This window comes from Fulmarus glacialis, unplaced genomic scaffold (assembly GCF_000690835.1).
Source record: "Fulmarus glacialis isolate BGI_N327 unplaced genomic scaffold, ASM69083v1 scaffold3146, whole genome shotgun sequence".
Classification (NCBI taxonomy): Eukaryota; Metazoa; Chordata; class Aves; order Procellariiformes; family Procellariidae; genus Fulmarus; species Fulmarus glacialis.
Window position 1 is genome coordinate 1,699 of NW_009217325.1, and position 20,654 is coordinate 22,352.

The 20,654-nt window shown below is 52.1% G+C and overlaps 1 protein-coding gene across 1 annotated transcript; it reads right to left on the reverse strand.

Moving 5' to 3' along the window:
• Positions 1-739: 739 nt before the first annotated feature.
• TRAIP (TRAF interacting protein) lies at positions 740-19,597 on the reverse strand (the record flags this gene model as incomplete). Its single annotated transcript, XM_009579610.1, has 15 exons — positions 740-871; positions 2,256-2,306; positions 2,853-2,978; positions 3,520-3,568; positions 3,775-3,930; positions 4,686-4,774; positions 5,007-5,096; positions 6,666-6,753; positions 7,685-7,798; positions 8,392-8,486; positions 11,232-11,359; positions 14,015-14,054; positions 18,075-18,158; positions 19,428-19,485; positions 19,564-19,597. Coding segments are annotated over 15 exons (1,334 nt in total), but the record flags the coding sequence as incomplete, so codon positions are not given.
• Positions 19,598-20,654: the final 1,057 nt, after the last annotated feature.

A 20,654-nucleotide genomic window follows, 5' to 3' on the forward strand; every position in this document is an offset into this window, starting at 1 on the left:
ATCTCCCCATTTCCAAGCAGAGCAGGTGGTCACCCCCAACACCCTCCTCCCCAAGTCAGTGATTTCAGTGCCAAGCCTGCAAAAAACGCAGTGGACTTCATGGCCCAAACCAGGGCAAGACAGAGCATCCCCCAGCCTTGCCTGTGGGTCTCCCCAGAAGTCACAGGCCCCGCAACAGAGGGAAGCTGATCAATTTGATGAACGTACAGCCACCCTGCAACAGCGTGAGCCAGGGCTGCTCTGCCCTACGCACATTTCTTCCTCCAGGAAACTTTCTTTGAACTGTTTACACCAGGCATAGAGCTGCTTCTCCCTGCTCTCACTCCAGACTGACATCCCAGATACCCTTCCCGCATCTCTAGCTTGCAGCTGCATCCAAGAAGTGCAGTTCCACCTGATGTCAGAGAGCCCAACAGCAGCAGCAGAAACTGTAGAGCTCTGAGCAGGCCAGAATGTGATAAAACCCTGTTTACTCTGCATGAAAATAGGAGGAAGGAGGGGTAAAATGAGGGGGGTAAATCAGTCCAAGCATTAGCCAGAGGCTTGGTCTCCTGTCAGCTTGTTGCAAGGCCAGGACTGTCCCCAGGGCAGCTCATCTCACCCACACACAGCATCGGTGCTTTGCAAATAGTAGCCCCCCGCACAGCAGTGGTTGCCCATTGCTTCGTGCCAGGCGCTGGGCGAATGCGCTCTGCCCTGCAGCCGCCTGCCCAGCCGCTCCCCGGGACGGCGGGGGCTCTCACTGCAGGAAACTGTCCAGCCTGGCTTGGCTGCTGCTGAAGGAAGATGCGGAGGGAGCTGCAGACGCAGGCCTGGAGACATTCTTCTTCTTGCTCCTCACTGCTAACGGACGGATTTCTGCCAGGTTTGTCTGGAGGTAAAACTGTCAAGGAAATTACAGACCAAGGGCCTGAGGACATAAGTGATCCCATACCTGCTGCAGACTAGCCTGAACCACAGACCTGGGACCGAGACATCTGCACCCAAAGAAAAACTCCCTGCAGGACAGGTTGGGCTTTGCCCTCTACTCACAGCAGCAGAGCTCAGGCATGCTCCTGTCCCACAAGTCAAGGAATGCTTCCCACTTCTATGCTACCCCCTTGCACACAAAACAGCATTTAAGCATATCCATCAGAGCTTCGAGACCTACCCTGCATGTCAGAGCCAGGGCACTGTGCAGGGAAAGGCACAGCAGCCAGAGCCTGCAGCATCCCAAAGCAGAGCAACCCCAAGAGAAGAGCCCTTAGAGCAGCAAGTCCTCTTTAACTCACATGCCATTCAGAGACAGAGAAGTGGCGAAAACTAAGCCTGCAGCACTGAAAGGCAGGTGCAGGCTATGCTAGCAGAACTGCAGGGTTACACAAACCAGCACACCAGCAGCACTCAGGCTTAGAGAAATGAGCTGCTCCTCCATCAGCCACAGGCAAGGGACAGCACTGGGATGGCTGCCCACCTTCTCCATTCACCTCAGGGTGGCAGCACGGGCACATCTAGCCCCAGAGATCTGGCTCAAGCACCTTCCTGCCATGGGGTCCCTCCACCCCTCCACAGTGAGGCCACAGGAGCAGCAGCCCAAGGCTTCCCAGCAGGTTATGATTCCAGCTCATGGCTGCTTCTCTGCTTCAGCCTCCTGGTTTTCTACAAAGAGCAAAAACCCCCTCAAAACCAGCACCAGGAGCTAGAACAGTGTCAAAGCCATAGGTACCACCCACCCCTCTGACAGTACTGCCTGGGGAAGGCAGGTGAGGGGCAGCCTCCACAGGGGACGGTACATTGCTCCTGCGTGAGGAGTGGGAGTCAGGGCAGCTCCCCATCCGCTGGGTAAGCTCAGCCCAGCTGCTCCTTGCCCGCTGCAGGGCTGCCCACCAGGACAGGCACAGCAGAGCAGCAGAGTCCCGCAGGAATGAAGGCTTCAGCTGCACGGGCTGGCAGGCATGCGGCCAGGAAGAGGCTGCGCTACGCTGCTGCTCAAAGATCCCAAGGGCGTAGGCAGTCCCTGGAAATTGTGCTGATTTCTAGTTGATATGCTTCTCTGAATGAGCCACCACTGATAATGCTCTCAGCAAGTTCAGGTCCTTGATGCCTTTGCTGAGCTCAGAGTCAGATAGAGAGAAATTTGATGGTTCCTTGAGATCCCAGCCCATTTTGGTTGACTGGGGGACACGACTCCCCAGGATGACTGAGACCAAAGAGAAGGAACAGAGATGAGGTCCCCAGAGCATCACTACTGCCATGCGAGCTGCAGGAAAGGATACAGGCTGTATGAACTTTGTTCTGCCTCCCAAGCCATCGTACCCCATCCTCACCTAGGAAAGAGAAAGACATGAGCCTGGAGCAGCAGCACAGAGCCTTGGCTCCCTCTCCTTGTATTGGTTATGGGGAAGGGGGAGCCTCGCAGGCCACAGGTTCTGGGGAGGGGTTACAAGCACCTGGAAATGCTCAGTACTTGTGCTAAGCCCTCACCTTTGGAAAAGGACAGACCCAAGGGTATTAGTAAAGTTTGGGTATCTTGGGCACTTTCTGAAGCAAGCTGAGCCTTCCAAGCAGCAGCAAGGCTTAGGATTTTGTCACTGGGACTGAGGAATACAAGGAAAACACCCCAAGCTCCAAGGAGGTGGAAGAATGGGACATAGAGGGCCATTTAGTCTGCTGCCAGGAAGGGAATGAGCATCTGTCATCCCTGGAGCTCTGCAGGACTGGGAAGCAGCCAGGTCATGCTCCAAGACTTATTTTCTACACACTGTATGTGGCAAGGTAAAAGCCTGATTTGCTTCCTCCTGTAGGGTCACTTCAGGACAGAGGTGTGCAGTGCCAGGCCTTGACAAGCTCACCAACTGGACAGTCATACTTACAGTGCCCATGTTCTTGTGGGGACCCAGCAAGCTACCCGAAGATGGCTTCTTGGAGAGAACAGAGTTCCTGATGAATGCTGGCAAGAGTCCTTTAAGAGCATCATCCTCCAGATCATCTGCCCAATTCTGTCCCACAAAATAATGAGAAAAGCCCTTTAACCAGCATGATCTGCTGAATTTAGTCCACATACAGGGAGCACTAATAACGCAGACAGCTATCTGGGGTAATAGTTACTGCTGTACCACATGTCAGGCCAAGGAACAGCAGCTTCAAACCTCCCACTGGGGCTCATGTGGAGCGGCGCCTGGGAGGCAGGACATTGCACCCAGCAAGCCTGGGAGAACAGCCCCCTTAGCTGACCCCAGAGCCCTTGTGATCAGCCCCATGTTGTGTTTGCCAAGCACGTCTGAGGCAGGATAATCAGCAAAAAGCACATGGGTCCGTACCCTCCCTCTCCTGCCCAGTTCCAGGAGGCCTGAGGCAGCAATACAGCGTTTCTAGGAGACTGTCAAGCAAAGCACTTTGAAGCATGTACTGTGGTTCTATAGATGGGCCAGTCTACAGTAACAGCGTCTCCTACATGGAAAAAAATGGGTCCTTTATCTCAAGCTTATTAAGAGCAGAATCAAAGAGGTGATACAGAAAAATCAAGATTAGTCCTGTTACCTCCACTGTTTCCTTCAGAACTTTCTTCGCCAGATTTACCACAGGAGGCCTGTAAAAAGCCCAAGGAGCAAATCAGCAGAGATTTATTGTTCAAGTGGAGCTGGCAAGGACAGACAAGGCCAAGCAAATGATGACGAAACTTGCAGCACGACATCAGGCAGCTGGAGAGCTATCTGATCTCACACAGCAACATCCAAAGAAGCAAGACTTTGATCTCCTTTAGAAGCTCCCACAAAAAGAGGAGGGAACACTCACGGCTTTTTATCCAGCTTCTGCCTTTTTGCAGGGCTGACGAGAGATCTACAGGGCTGATATTCAGGGGTGTCCACATCAAAAGTAGCATCTAGATTGATCTCATCGCTGTGGGCCGGGCGGTGGAGCTTCGGGTGCCGCAGTTCCACGGGAGCGGGGCTGCAAGGCCATGCAAAATGTCAGCCCCATCAGGAGGCCACTGCCTGCCACCCAGCAGACAAGAAGAAGACAGAGTTGCAAGCTACACTATTGAGTTGCAAGACAGCAGTGGGACCAGGATCAGAGCCCCATTCTGCTTACAAGTAACAGAAAGGACAATCCAAATCCCAGAGTTTATAGTCAATGCCCCAAAACTACTGTTCACCCTTGAATGGCTTGTGCTATAACAGCAGCACCCTGAGCCCAGGGAAACACACTGGCACACTTGTTCTGTGTACACAACACAGCTTGCTGTACTGGGTTAATAGCGCAGGCTCCTCAAAAGAAAGGGCTTGATAAAAATGTAAAAAAATGCCATTTTCAGGCTAGGTTCCTCTGTCTGGCAAAGACCTCTGGTCTCCACATGCCAGGGCACGCTCACTGGAAGGCCAACTCTGAGGCAACCAGAAGAGCAGCTTCAGGGATATTTCCCTGGCAGGACATAGCAGCAAAGAGTTTGTCAAAACCTAGCCCATTCTTCCATCCTATCCTGACCCAAACCCTGCAAAACACACACTTTTCCAGGTAAATCAAACACCATCTTGTCAGCAACAAGAAAAAAACCAGAATAGGACACAAGGAGCAAGACGACCACGCTCTTGTGATGCCTGCCAGACTAGTACATCTCTGCCTCCCCAGCTAGTTAAACTGTCAACTCTTACTTTGGACCTGCCATCTCCATCCTTGGCCTGTATCTGAGGATGCACTTCACTAACCTTTCAAAGACTAGTCGACTGAGCGTCTCTCTGGTTACAGATGGCACTTTCAGAGTATCCTGAAGGATGTCTATCTTCTTCTTCAAACTCTGGAGGGAGGAGGGAAAACAGACAGCAACATAAGCAAAGATTTAGTAGCAGATGCTTTGCCCCTTTTCCATAAATCAGCATCAGGTGGAGCTCAGAGGTGGGGCACATAAGAGAGGTAAGGTGGGCTGGGTAACCTAGTCACTGAGCAAAAAGCCAGCATAATTCCTGGCTTTGCAGCTGCAGGCCATGGCCAGCTGCCAGTTACTGCAGACTGAGGAATGATATTCTCACCAAGATCTCCTTGTCCGCATTCTTCAGATCCTTCTGGGTGCTTTTTAACTCCTCCTTTGTCTTCTCCAACTCTGAAACTGTTTTCTGCAGCTGCAGAACAAACACCCCCAAACAGCTAGTTACAACACACAGGTAAGGGAAACTGCAGATCCCCCATGAGAGTGGTATGCTCTGCAGCACATGCTGCTTTCCCCTGTTTCAGGGCTCAGTTTTCCTGTGGCAGTCTCTCTTGTATCAGAGCAATGCAATGCCTGCCCATTTCCTCAAGCTGCCTGCAGAGGGATCTCCAGGGCTGCTTGCCCAGCACAAACCTTCCTATAACATTTCCCAAGCATTTATGCCTGATGGTGACAGCATTTCCCTGCTCTAACACTTGGTGGCTGCACCCTGAATTCCTGCAGGACTTTGGATACACCAGAGCACAGGAATTACAAACCACAGGCTGGAAGATGGTTGTGCATCAGCAGTGGTGGCACATGGACAAGACTGATTCAACAGGGAAGCATGCCAGGAGCAGGGGTCGAGAAGTGGACTGCTACCACATCAGAGACTTTTGTGGGTTCAGGGGTCTGGGCCAGCCCACAAAGTGTCGGTACAGTCAGGTCTCCGTCAGCCAAGCCCGGAGCCCTGAGTGCACTGACTCGCATCCTCCTGACCCAAGCCGGTGATTGCAGCTTGGCACTGACTCAGCCAGAGCAGCCCGATTCCAGCAGCAGCACCTCATGTAGGGGGTTAACTCCCTTCAGGAATAGCACAGCAATCTGAGAACCTCCTTCTCCATTTGAGGGGACCACAACAGCTATGGCCAGGAAACAAAAATAGGCCAAATCCACCCACAGTCTCCCACTTTGTGAGCTTGGATGGGGGCATGCCCCAGGGAACACCTGCGCCTTGGAGAGCAAGGCTACACGCACACACTTTTCGTGGGGACTTCCTACCAGAACTGACAGAAAACAATTTCCGACATGAGCTAACAGAGCCCAGCCAGGCCTGGAGCAGGGGGAGCACAGCAATAGAGGCACATCAGCAGCTCCAAGCTCTGCACCAGGTCAGGACCAGCCCAGGCAGGCTCTGTACAGAGCCACCTGCACGTCCTCACCACACTTCGGGGACCTCTCCTGCCTGGGCCCAGCACCACGCGGGAGCCCTGGCCCAGTTCGGTCTGCCGAAGGCACAAGGCTGGGTATGACTGTGGTTGTGCCAAGCCAGGGCTAAGCCCTGCTCGAATGGTGCTGGCTCCAAACCCCTTCCCACCTTTCCTAGGGGCCCAATTCTGCATCAGTAAGGGGCTGGCGGCTGAGCTAGCTCACGCTCAGCAGTGTGGCAGGATGAAGGCAGTGCTGCTTCCAGAGCCCAGTGGAAACAGCGAGCACCGGCATGCTGCTGCCTTCCAGTCCAGGCTCCCTGCCAAACTCTGGCTGGCTCTGCACATGCTGCCCCACCAGTGTCTTCAGAGACTGCACTCCTGACAACAGCCCATGAGCTGCACAGTCACCGCACCATCACACCCAGAAACTCCAGCCTGACACTTCCACACCGCCTGTACCACTCAAGTAGTGCTCAGTGTGGGAGGGGGTCACTGCAGAGGGCTCAGGCCACAGTTACTGACAGGGATCTACAGACCAGATGTCACCCTAGCGACTCACATGCTTCCTTTACCTTGCTATTGACAGAAAAGAGCTCCTTCTTCAGCTTCTCTGTCATCTCACTAGAGATCTTCTGAGTCTCCTTCAAGTTTTCATATTCCCTGCAAAGAGACCAGAAGAGTCATGCTGTTTGCGAGAGGATTGAGCTAGAACTTCTCAGAGATAAGCCAAGAGCCTTAATTCAAAGCTCTGCAACTGCAGAGCCACCAAAGGAAACCCAGGAGACCCAAAGCCCGTTAGGGAACGGAGCTGAGTGTACCAACGCCGACTGACAGCGTGTCAAACATACCACTACACCATGGGGGAGAAAAAAGCTGCATGGGATACCATGCCTGAGAACAGGGCCTGAACAGATCTCACCAACAAAATGGAAACCGGATCCATTTCAGTTGCCAGTGGAAAAGACAGACAGACAACAGAGCAGCCTCCATGCTGGCAGCAAACAGGGGATTTTGCTTTAAGTGACTTTTCAGAAACTTCACACTATTGGCCGTGCACATTCATTCCCAATTACACCACAGGGACACTTGCCTCATTACAGCTTTGTATCAAAGCTACAATTATTCAGCTGCCATCAGAACAGACCCAAAGAAGCTGTGGTTTTGCCCAGCAGGACCAGATGGATTTCCAGGTAGGGGAGGGCAGCAGTGCAGATTCGCCTTGCCAGAGAGCGCTTGAGGCCACAGCTGCACAGTGCGATGCAGCAGAGGGTACAGCCCCGAGCCCCTCATCCACTCATTTCCCCCCAGGCATGAGAGGAGAACGGAGGGAATAATGATCATCACCTCATAGGTGCACTGACAGCTCTGGAGACAGTTCCCATGGTGACACGCATGTCACTACAGTGACAACAGTTCAGTGTGACAGGCTCCAATCTAGGTCCCCAGGATCTGTCAGTCAAAACCCAGTGGAGGCCCAAACAGGCGGCAAGAGCCCTGCAGAGCCTGTGTGCCTGCTGGTACTTGGCAGAGGGTTCTCCCTGGGCACACCCAGGACAGCCCGAGCCGGCTACGCCAAGCCCGCAGCACCTACTTTTTCAGTGAGACACAGTAGATTGCAAGCTGTTCCACCGCTGCCTGCCCGACTCCCATCTCTCTGATCATCTCCTCCACTTCGGGGCGCTGGCTCTGAAGCAACAGCTCAATCCTACACAAAAAAAAAAGTACCCTCAGCTCATGAGTCACAAACAGAGCTGGAAAAGAGGCTGGAGCCCTGCTTCCCCCCAAGAGCTGGTGCAGCCTAAACTCCTGCTGCAGGCACTCTGGATGTTGTGGTGGGGAAGAGAGAGATAATTGCCCCACCACAAGCAGGGTTTTTTGCTAGGGAAGAGTAACACTATGTGGACAGACTAGAGAAGGGGCAGCTGTACACACATACGGCACATGGGGCCGATGGCACAGCTCTTGGGCCTCGTAGCCCTGTGGCTGACTGTTCCTGGGCTGGGATTCTGCCCCAGCGTCCTCTGATAACAGGAATGGCATGTAGCCATGCCTGAAGCACTAGAGATGAGGCCAGTACCATGCCTTGCCTCTCTTTAGGGAGAGCAGCTCTCTGGAAACATAGCAGGGGCAAGAGCACGGACAGGCAAGGGCAGGCCTGCTAATGCAGCAGTTTCCAACCTTACGGGGTAAGACGACCCAGCACGTGGAGATGGATGTTGCAGCAGGCACAGCAGGACCCCTCCCTCCCTCTCGGAGAAGGAGGGAGGCATGCAGCCCACTGAGAGCCCGGGATCTCACCGCTCCATGCTTCTCAGCTTGTTTCGCAGACGGCGGGCCTCCTCCTTTGAACTTCTGTTATCCTCCTGCTGCTGCTCCAGGAATTTCATCTGCTTCTGCAGAGAGGCAAGCACACGGACCGTTAGGAAGGCTCCAGGGATTGTTAGAGAAATATCCTGGCTTATGCGCACTGCAGGCAGCTGGGAGCCTACATTGGCTCTTAATGCTATCACCGCCTCAGCAGCCCAGGATTACGGAGAGTTTAGCTCCCTCCCTGCTGCACCCCTAGCTCTGGCTCCTTGCAAGAGCAGCAGGGTCTCAGTGCTAATCGCAAGACAAGTCTGGTGCTGAAACTGCATCTTAGCCTCCTTTCTGCTGGGAGCATTTGTGGAGTTGTGCAGTACCGTGTCCACAGCGACAATTTGTTTTTCAAAAGCAAGGGAGTCCACGGCAAGCAAACCTTGTTATTGCTTTTTCCTCCATGCACAGCTGATCCCTTTGCTTTTGCCTCCCAATTCTCCTTGCCATTAGCTGCTTAAAACATAAATAGGAATGCTGAGTGGGTCTCTTCTGGGAGACCACAGCCAGATCAGACACCCACCTGGGCAATTCTCTCACCTGCCTGGAGAGGCTGCAAGCCTGTTACAGCCATCACCTTTCCAGGCTCTCCAGCAGTAGGCAGCAGTAACAGAGAACCCCAGCTGAGCTGGAAAAGCACAGATCTGCAGTGTGGCAGAGGATAGGGGAAAGCTGGCCTGAATTAGCACCATTCCAATGCGTCTGTGTTGTCTAGATTTGTGTGTGCCTGGGCACCTCACACAGCAGCTTCAAAAGGCTCTGGGCCTGGTTTCAGCACAGTGCTGACTCCAGGGAAAAGCCTGGCCAAAGACCATCACCTCATAAAGCTCCCTTCCACGCAGAAGTTAAAGGATTTTATCTGCTTCCTGCCACAGAAACCAAACAGCTGTGAAACTGCTGGGACTTTGCAGCGGGCCAGTGTTGCAGGCTCATGTGTTACTCTTGCTTAAGCAGAGCCCACCTTTGGCTCTTCCTAACCAGAGCTCTCTACACCTCAGATCCCCAAAGCAGTGTTTTGTGCCAGGTTAGAGCAGAGTCCCTAGCCTCAGACAGCCTGAAACAGCAGCAAACTCTCACACAAAGGAAGCTGACAGCACTAGCAGAAGACATGAACGGCTCACAGCCTGTGGGCTTGACCTGCGTCACAGCTAGTTAAGCCTGTATTTTCACTGCAGAAGTTTAGTGCTTTAATCTTTAATGATGCAGTATAAGACAGTGCTTGGCATTCAGCTGCGAAACGCCATACACCACAGAAAAGATACCTCCAGGTCCCTAATCCTTCTGCCCTGCCCAGCTCTCATTAAGAGGACTTAAGCATACACAGAGGGTTTTGCAACAGGCAAGATAACCAGAGAGCCGCCCCCTGAGGTGCCAGGCAGGAAAGCTAAGCACAGAGATGTTGACTTGAGCAGCAAGCACCAGCTTCCACTGTCACAATTGTTTCTGCAGGAGTAGGGAGCATCAGAAGTATCCTGCCACCGGTACAGTCAGGATCCCAGGAGCATCTCTGGCATGGCACAGACCCAGGCTGCATTTACACCCAAGCAGATTGGATATAATCCCATGGTCAGGCAAAAAAAGTTGTGCTGCCTCACAGAAAGGTCTGTCTGGCATTAATTCCTTACTATCTCTCTCCTTCCACCCCAGGACAGCACCACATTGCTAATGTCAGGCAGACCTCCCGGACTGGTTCCTCCCAGGAAGAGCCCAGCTGCAGGTGGCATACAGCAAGACGACCCCGCAACCCATCTACAAGCTCTCCCTGGGCCACTTGGCCTTGCAGGTCAAGGAACAGGATGCTGTTTAAGCTATCGGGTCAGACTCATAGTCCAAGGGGCAGATATCTTGGGAAGCGCAGTTGACCCCTACCCTGCCTTTCAGCCTGCAGCTCACAACCCGACCTGCCTGAACCCCATCTTTTGTGACAGGCACATCATCTTCACACAGTGGAGACTGCCCAGCCCAGCCCACCGCCAAGGCAAAGTGAAGCTGCTCACTACAAGACATCCCAACAAAGCGGCTCCTGCTCTTACCGTCTTCCACTTGCTGTTTACGCACAGTACATGACTACACACTGAGTCACTGCACGCTGAAACACAACAGGAATATTTGATCCCTGGACTTCATACATTACTAACCTAACTGAAGGAAAGCCCTGGCAACAGAACAGAAACAGGAGAGTTAGCTAGATCAAATCCCACTCAGCTGAAGCTTGCAACTCCCCCTCCATATATTTCAGTTTGATTTCTCCTCCAATCAAACTAAGAAACTAATTTTCCTTGAATCCCGCCTGGCCTAAACCCATTTCAGAAGAACATTCTACCGCAGGGAGCCAGTGTTTCGGCAATGGGGCGCTGGGGCCAGTCCCCACTCTCGGTTCATGCTGCTACCTTTATGATCAGCGCTGCCACTTCATTAGCAAGGCTCAGCCAGCATCCCCCAGGCTGGGCTGGCATCTCTCTCCCCCTCCGGCCACCTCTGCCTTGAGCATGCAGCCACTTGTACGCAAGCCACAGGCCTGGCTTTTACGCCTCTGAATCACCCTGGGTGGACCGCACTCAGGACCGAGACCAGCAACACTACTTGCTTCGGATTAATAAACCCAACATGAAAACCCAGCTACGCTGCCCCAGAGATCAAGGAGATGGGAGTCTCGAGGCACCAGATCCAAAATCCCACCACCACAATCTCTTTATTAGCAGGGCCTGCGGAGATCTTCAACAAAACCAACACCGACTGCGCAATGGTTAATGCTGAAGTCCTGCCGGGGACGGGAAAGGTACCTTGAGAGAGGAGCACAGCATCTCTGTCTCTCCCAGCACCTTCTGGAGCGACTCTATTGTGGCATTGCGCACATCCAGAGTGTCCCTCAGCCCATCCACAACAGCCTGGCATTCCCGCTTTTCTTTCTCTGGAAAAGAAAAAAGAAAAAGGTCATGGCCTGGTAACCCAGACTTCAGCTGCCCCACAGCAGCAGGAGCACAACAAACAGCCTCAGGCTCCAGGCTGCTAGGAGTTGGCTGTTCCTGTAGAAAGCCATTTCCCTAAGTGCTGTCTGCACCAGGGTCTGTACTGAGCATTTTCTTCTCCCAGTGCCAGCAGGCTTCAAGATTTTCTTTACTAAAGATAACAAGTTCCCTTTAATAGCTTCCCAGTGCCAGCCCTGCTAGCATTAAGCTGATGCATCTTAACTCTTGCATGCTCTCACAGCCAGGCTTGCACAGGGAAAACTGTTCTCGAGTTACACCGAGCTGTCACAGAGCTGGAGAGCCGAGCCCCCAGCCCGTCCTCTCCACGTGGAGCCTTACATGTGGGGAAGCCCTTTGGGGGCTGTCGGGCAGCTGCATACAGCGATCCACCACGCTGCTGCGTCACCATGCTGCTGCAACTACCCTCACCGCAGCACCTACGTTGAAGGGCAAGAGGCAGTAAAGCAGAGCTCTGCTGGGCACTGGGGACTTCGCAGGACATGCGACAGCTTAAGTAGATTCCCCAGAGCGCCCACTTTTTGCAGGTCACAAAACCTTTGAGTCCTGCTGTCCCTCCCCACACAGGCAACCCAGGAACAGAGCACATGCCTCTGACCACCAGAGAGAAGATGGTGGAAAACAACACCAGATTTCAATTTTCTTTGTTGAGACAAGGGAAGAACAGCTCACAAAGCAAGAACCATCATCAGGAGCTGACAGACCTAAGCAGGGAACAGCCAGCATCACTGGAAAGCTCGAAGCAGTTGGGCAATGAGGGAAAGCAGCAATGCCTCTGTCTAACCCTGCCGAGAGCAGGGTAAAGTCTTCAGCTCAGCATCTTCTGTCTTTGCTAAAATTGCCCGTGGCTCCAGCCTGACAATAGTGGAGAGCAAATCAGTGCCTCTCCAACAAGCTGTTTCTCCTTGCAAGCGATCCAGTTTCAAACTGTGCCACCACAGCCCATGGAAGCATGACCCGCAGTGCAGTTTCACTGCTCGATCAGACAGGAAGAGCCACGTGGGACCGGGGAAGAAGAGAGGAACACATCCCAGCAGAAGCACACAGGTGGCTAGGGAAACACAGATTTCTTTCTTAGCAAAGCATTTTTACTCCATTGATCTGAATAACCCTTCCTCACCAGAGGCAGCACAGCCTGGAGATGCTCCCCTGCATTTGCAGGGACTCCACATCCACCAAAAGAGTTAGGGCTTCCCCCTCCTCTGTTCCCAGCTGCCCAGAGGCAGACGGCAGGAGTCAAACCTCCCCGTGCTGCAGGGATGAGTTTTCAGCTCATTCAGAGTGCCTCCCACATCGCCTGCTGGGTCTGCTCGGAGCTCCGCACCTCTAGAGCCATTTGCAAGCAGATCAGAGACTGGCAATTACACAGCTCCTCTACAGCACACAGCACAGAGCACATCTTTAAGTGAAGAATTTATACACAAGAACCACCAGAGAGCAGAGTGCCCACAGCAAAGAAGGCAGGAGTGGGAAGGAGCTTCTCATTTCCAATATGAGAAGAGAATGGGACAGGGAACGTCGAATCCAACCTCTACTCACCAGAAGTCGAGAAGATGAGCAGGCCTTCGAGCAGTTTTTCTTGGATAACGTCCTAGCAAGAATCCCAGCCACCTTCCCCAGAAGATCTGGCTCTCTACCAAGTCACTAAACTCAACCAAGCTGGCAAGAGAACAGGCCTCAGAATAGAGACGTGCAGACCGTCCAATTCTGCTCGCAGGCTAAGGACTGAATCCTCCATCTACTGGCTATTCATGTCTGTCTCGTGCACACAGGGAAGGCAGAGGAAAGTCGCCTCTCAGAGCGTGGGTGAGCCCCCAGCATTCTGTAAAGATTTTTTTTTCCTCTTCTGCTAGTGTGTCTTTGGATTTTTGTCACTCAGACTGACATTTTCCTTTCGCTGCTCATGACTCATGTTCTGATGACAGGCTGCCTACAGACGATGCTTAAAACCCATCGACAAGTCTCCAGGGCTTTTGCTTTTCCTGCCTCCCTCAAACATCCTCTAAAATTAAAAATGGGAAAATGGAAGCACACACACACTGAACTCCGTCTGCTCTTCGCGCGACATGTGGCACTGCAACAGCCAAACAAATCCAAAGCCTTCCCACTGCTGCTTGGGCACCACTTTTACCCCCTCATCTGTTAGAAGGAACAAGCCTTTGCCATCTGCAGCTGTGAGTTTCCCAGTGAGCAAACCAAGGGTTTTGCTTTCAGCAAGCCTGCTCCAGATATAGCTGTGCTGCACTTCTGTAGCTTGTGATTAGGAAGAGGGGCAAAAAAATTGCATATATGTCTCTAAACTTGCAGAGAGCTCCCCAGTTACAGCAGAGCTGGGCCAGGCTGTGGACTCTGGCTCCGTCATACAACCTTTGTACAGCTTTCGGAGGTCTTGCCTCAGAAAAAGCTGTGAAGAAGCTGCTCCAGCAAAACAGTTTGCAGCCTGCACCATGCCCTCGGCTTCAGAGAGGGGTAGGCTCTGCACAGGACTTCCTCAGGCCTGGGCAAGCCACCTAGCACAGCCAGAGCCCAGGACCTGTCGATCGTGGGCTGCCGATCCCCCGCTGGCAGCTGGAACTCACCTTTCACAGAGAGCTGAGCCTTCACCTTGTCCAGTTCATTCTGAAACACAACACAGAAAACCCGATTAGGAAATGCCCTGCAGAGGAGCTTTCACCAGATCTTAAAAGGACCCGAGAGGTTTCTCGGCAGGACATTTGCACTGGCCAGGTGCTAAGAAGGGAACGCAGCTACAGCAAGCACCAAGTTGCAAGCAAGTACTACCACAGGGAACACAAAGAGCACCTCCAACTGGCATTCTTCAGGGGGAGAAGAGAAGATCCCAGTTTCGTCTTAGCCTTATCAACCTTGTGTTTCTCACACTGTCAGTCATCTTGTTTTAGCTGAATAATTTTGGAAGGCTCTCAGGGAAACACAGGAAATCAGACAGGAACAATTTTTATAACGTTTTACCTAAACAAGGCAGTAAGGCAGGGATGTTGCCAGACTAACTGGCTTGAGAGTTGCTTTGAACTGAAATGAACTTTAATTGGGTGCAGGTGGCAGACAGGAGGGCATGTCCAAATGCCTGAAAAGGTAACCAAGCATACAATCAAAAGGCACTAGCTAGCATTCTGACGGATGCTGAAGTCACTGCAGTTTGGGATGCTGATACGAGCTAACAGCTCAGTTGAATGGCCATGAACAGATCAGCGATAAACCAATCCACACCAAACTGAGGGCACATAACTCCCGGATGCCACAAGGGTCTGGGGAAGATGAAATGCTTCTAGTGCCTTCATTAAGGATCAGAAAGAGACAGAAAATGCCCCATAGTTTACATTATAGATAACGAAGTGATGTGACTTATGAACACTGGCAAATAGGCAAAGGAAGTATAGAGAGGTTACAAAGAAGGGCGATATATAAATATATATGTGTGTATATATACAAAAAAATAGAGAGAAAAATATATACAAGAAAGAGTCAACAGAAGATTACTTAAAGTGCTGTGTTAGAGAACTGCAGAGGAAAGCACAAGTCAGGCAGGAACTGCAGTGGAATAAAACCACAATAAAATGCCAACACAGTACTGAAGCAGAGCACACAAATCTGTGCAACCCAGAACGCTACATGCAAATCTGAGCTGAGAATAGCAGCACCAGTGACCACGGAACTGATGGGACCAGAGCGAAGCTCTGCTAGTGACAAAGGCAGGAGAGAGAATATGGGATGTCAAGCTCCATAAGCAGAAGGGACTAAATGCAAAGCCTAGCAGAGCTGACTTGGATTTGCCCCCCGGGGGGACAACAGCTGGAGGGCTGACATGGAATTAACTCTGCTGCAGGAACTATTCTGGAGTAGCTTCCTCAGAGTCCTATTCAGGAACAATTAGTGAGCTCACAAGATGGGCTAATTAGCATGATAGCAAAGAAATGCCTGGCTACTGTGGGCAGCTATGTAACATTACCTCATTCATCAACTTAATCTGAAATCCCTCATCTTCCACCAGTGCTCCTAAAGGCTGCTCCCGGTTTTCACTCCTGTGATAGAAGCTCTCCTCTCTCTGCCAGCCTGAGTTACAAGACCACTTTTCCTAAGATCACATGAGTATATCCTGACCACAGACAGACAGCTGTCTTCCCAGGTTTCTACCCTTCCCAGTGGATTTACAGGCAGGAATCCTGCTCCTCCTTCCTCCTTTTTGCCAAGCTGAACAAGCCGAAGTGTCCAAGTTTCCTTCAGAAGAAGGGCTCTCGGCTCCCCAGATCACAAGCAATGGGAAGCGTCATCTTCCAGACAGCCTCACCGAGCTGTTATACCCCAAACCCCACACTTTTCCTGCTCTGGGAACAGCCACATGGAGACTGTTCTGATCACTGAGGTCAACCTTTAAGAGCAATACAGGATAAACCCAGGCTCAGCACCCAGGAACGCTTGGACATGGTGCAGCGTTCAGCCTGGGGTCTGCAGCTACTCCAGGGAACCAAGTTCCCTCTGGTGTTTCAGTTGAAACTGATGCCCGGTGGTGGGAAGCAAAGCAGCCCCGGCACTCCTTTGACTGTAAACATTTCGGAGCAGAAGCAAGAGTGAGGTATAGCACCAAAGACAATTAATATCCAAAAGATAATTTGGATAATTCTGCAACAACACGAAGAGGTTTCAGATTATGAGGGAACTCTTCTGACCACATATAACTGGGCGCGTAAGACTAGTTCTCAGAAGAGTATCCCAAGCTTGTCTCCCTGGACCACAGCTGCACACTCTGCTTTCTAGGACATTGAAGCATACTCCCTTGCCCCAGTCCCACCTTTTCATGGCAGGAGGCCAAATACTCATTTCAGGACATTTGCAGGCTGCACAGGTACAGCTCCAGTTGATTATGGAGCCGAGTACCACTCTATGCCCAGGCTCTTGGAGGGAGAGGCAGTGGTTGGCAACAAACCCTGGATTTGGGGGCTTTTTCAGGTGAAATCAGTTCTGGCTGAGGAAGTCACCAATTGTTTTTGCAGACAGAACTCCCGTCTAAATGGACATTAAATCCCACCCATGACGGTCGCCCATGTTCTTAAGGTGCTCCATATCCTCCAGAAACAAGGCAGCACACAACGTGGAACTGGTGACAAACCAGCATCAGCCCAGCAGCAACCTGAATCAGTGCACGGGGCGCAATCAGTAAATACCCATACAAACTAACTACGCTGATCTACACAGAAAAGATTTGTTTCTTTCCCATCAGATAGTGACCTCAAGCACTCTCATTAGGAAAGCTGCACACTCAGGGCTAGATGTTGCTCTGAGGGCTGCACAACAAACTTTGTAGGAGCACAATGAGTTACCATCAAGCTTGTTGTGCAGGAGCAGCTCTTCAGTACAGCCTGCCTGGAAGGGAAGGCTGGGGGGACCCATCTTAGATCCTGGGGCAGGGGTGAGATGGAACAGAAAGCTTTTCTAGGGCAATTTTCTTCAGTCAACCCATTTCTGAGTCACTCATCTATTTACACTTGCGAGAACAGATCTGAATATGTACTAAAGGCAATGTTTATCCGCTCCAAGCCATTGCTTTGTTTCTAGGGCACCCAGCTTCAAGTGCCCAGAGACGCTTTTTCATTTCCTCGGCACACATACTTTGGCCTTCAGTTTCTTTATTAGCAGTCTTCAAGAATGACACTATCGTCTGGCTGGCTTTTTTTTAAAAAAATACGATACACATATAGCATTGTCATGGCAACCGCTAATTATGGTAATTGCTGCACATGCTGATACTAAACACGAGAGGGTACAAGCATCCCATTATATCAAGGTCAACTGATTACTTTTTTTTGGAAGAGGTAACTCCAAGACATAAGGAACCATGCTTCATCCGCACTGAGCAAAGGAGGAGAACAGAGAACAGCCGCCCTGCGTTCATCCCTTCTCACTTCCAGCTCTCTGCACCTAAGGGTGGCACTTGGAGAACATCACCCAGCACCCCGGCTCCAGCCAGGTTCCCCCCACAAGGACCCAGCCTCAGCACCGTTCACCACTGCCGGTGCAGCTTCAGGCAGTCCCTTTCCTAATTTATCTTGGGGAACCAAGACTGCTCCGCTTCCTTACAGGCCGTGGAAACAAACCTACCTGCGGAGAAGGGAGGAGGTGGTACTCCCTCTAACAGCCCCTTCTTTCCAGAAGGGTTAGCAGGGCTCGCATGCAGCTGAGCCACGAACACCAGCAGCAGTTCATTGCATTTGGGATTTTCCTTCTCCTGCCTTTTGGAAAAGCTCTGCAGCCTCATCCCGCAGGCTTTGAGACCCAAGGGAGAAGCAGCAGTTGGATGTTTATTTGATGCTGCTTCACGAGGTTTCCAGGTAAGGCGAGAACCAGAAGGAAGAGCAGTTAAGCATAGGAGGCTTCTTGAGTCACCACACGAGATTTGGTCAGGGGGAACTCTAAACCACCACATGGAGACTTCCTTGCAACAGAGCTGAGACTGGGCAAGGACCAAGAGGGAGAATAGAGACAGGCAGGAGACACTGATGTGCTTCAGGTCTGAAACGCGAGCACCAGCTCAGGAAGCAGCTGTTGGCCGAGGACCGGCAGCCCGGGCCACACTTCCAAGACACTGAAGCATCACACAACAGGAGAACCACCCGGTTAAATTACCTGCAAGGTCTCCGCGTCCGGTGCTGTCTGCTCCTCCAGGGCAACATCAAAAAACAGCTTATTGATGACATGTCTTTTGCTGACCTAAACACAGGAGACAGAAGAGGTTGATGGGCACAGGTATGGAAACACAACGGATATGGAAGACAGATGGAGGGGGAGAAGGTATCTTCTTGTCACAGGGCCATGAAAGGCAAGTCAGATCACGTGCTCAACACCATTAGCAACGACACTCTGCTTTGGCTCATCAGCACAGCAGCAGACCCCCCACGCAGTTTTGGGAGCGCGACTCCAGCCAGGCTCCTGAGCCGCAGCAGAAAGATTCAGGCATTTCTGAATCAAGCGCAGTCTGTTCTCTGGCAGCCAAGGCCCAAGCAGCTGACGCTGAGCTAACATGATGCCAAATCCTAAGACAGAAGTACGTGCTGCTTTCTGCAGGCAGAAGGTGCTGTAATTGAATTTGATAGCTCTCCACACCTCCCCCATGCAGTTACAGCTTTGTGTTTTAAGTATTATATACAGTCATGACACCAGCTAATTGCATAGTTACTGCTACATAAGATGTTATTTCGCGATAACTCCATGGTAACCCAGCGATGTAAGAGGCAGTGAAGAACAGAGGGAATCAACAAGTCAGGGAAGGAACAAGGGCCAAGACCTTGAGAGGAAGAAAGAAGCACGAACACAGAACAAGCCCAGGCTGCAGCTGGCTAAAGCCGACATCCGAGTGTGAGGCAACATCTCCTGCAGCCACTACACGCCAAGACCTACGGGCGGCATCAAGGCTGGTGACACGAGGGACTTCAAAGAAGTTCAGGTCCCGATTAAGCCACTGGATCCCCAAGCCTTGGCTTCCCATCTCAGAAGCAGAGCACATCCTTCATTCCCTCCCCAGCCTTCGCTTTTCTCAACAAAGGGCCGAGTGCTGCAAAGCAAGGACTCAATTATAACGACCATGTGCAGCAGAATGGGCTGCTTACCTGACGGCGAGCAGCAGGGTACTGTAGAGATGCAACTCTGATGTCCTGATTAACCCCTTCCAGCCCCTTCTATCATTATGCCAATACTTACTCGGCCTAAATAAAAGCCGTGAAAACCCAGAGACCCTTCCTAGAGAAGCTACAATACAGGCAGCAGCAGGGCACCCTCGGACCACCCCTTCTAATCGGAAGGGTGGCTGAGGAGAGGTCACCCTCTAGGCCTTTGAGGAGATACTCCTGGGGAGAGAAAGTTCTCTCCATACCATGAACTTTTTCCTTGCATCACCACAGGCCCAGACCATGGCTCCTGGGTGCCCTTTAGCAGAGCATCGTGCCGTAGAAATACGGGGGTGTACAGAGGTGATGGTTTTACCTGGATTCTGCACTGCGGGCAAGTCCGGCTTGGTGCGGTGTCAAACCACTGGATGAGACTGAGAAAGGAAAAGAAAACAAACAGTAAATCCTTAAAATCCAGGAGCGCTGCTCCCTGGGGCCAGCCCCCAACTCACCAGGAGATAGAAGGATGCAACTCCTTTTTACAAACTAAAAACAGAAACGCAAACATTTAGTCCAGAGGTGCAGCTAACGGGAACGCCGTGTTCCAGCAGGCGCACTCTACCTTCGCCTCCGAGACAATTCCCAGCTGAATTTAGCATATAAGCTTATCTTTAGCAGGGCAGAGCTTTTACAGAGCTCAGATCTCCCTGGGAATGAGTCTTTGAACAACTGTAGCTTCACAGGAGTGAACGGATCCACACGCAGAGTGGCACAAGAGCTGGTATACCAGGATATGACAGCTGAGAGATCCCCAGTTTGCCCAGCTCCAAAGGGTGCCACTGACACCAAAAACACGTCTGCAGAGTGAGGGAGACTGGGCCGGTCTCTGCTCCAAGATGATGAATACAAACCTGTTGGGCTCCCCAGGATTGCTACTAATGCATTTTGCAACCAAGCCATCACGTCACACTCAGAAGGGTTTATTTTTGGAGCAGGGTAGCAATCTGGAGCTGGCAGGTTACCTGTGGAAGCTCTCCCTCCTGTGTTGGTTGTTAGAGGAGAGCAAGCCTAAGCTGTGCCGCTGGTCAAGAAGCAACCATCGCACCTGCGAGCGACGGTCCCTCTCCAAGTTAGTTAGCCAGAAAAGCAAATGCCCGCTCCCTCCCCACACACAGAATTTACTTCCTCAGAAGAACCGCTTCCTTCCAACACAAACACTTGCAAAACAGTTCCAGCAAAAGCATGAAATCGCCTGGGAGGCTGCACTCATAATCTAACGCCGCTCCTTCCAGATAAACACCCTGTGTAGGAGCAATCTGCTGGCACCGGCCCTCCTGGAGAAGGCAGGCCACAGGCAGAGGGGTGACAACACAGCCGAGGCTCCTGCGGCAGCTTCGTGGGCTCCTCCGACTCCCCGCAAAGCGCGATCGCTGAAGGCGCGTCCCCTCCCGCTATGGCTCCCGCAGCGGCCCGGGCCTCCGCCGGTCAGAGGGACGCGGCAGCGCCCTCAGTAACCGAGCCCGAGCGGGCGGGAAGGGGGCACAGCAGGTACCAGAGGCACAGCCAGCACCGGAGCCCCCTCGGAGGGGGGCAGCCCGAGCAG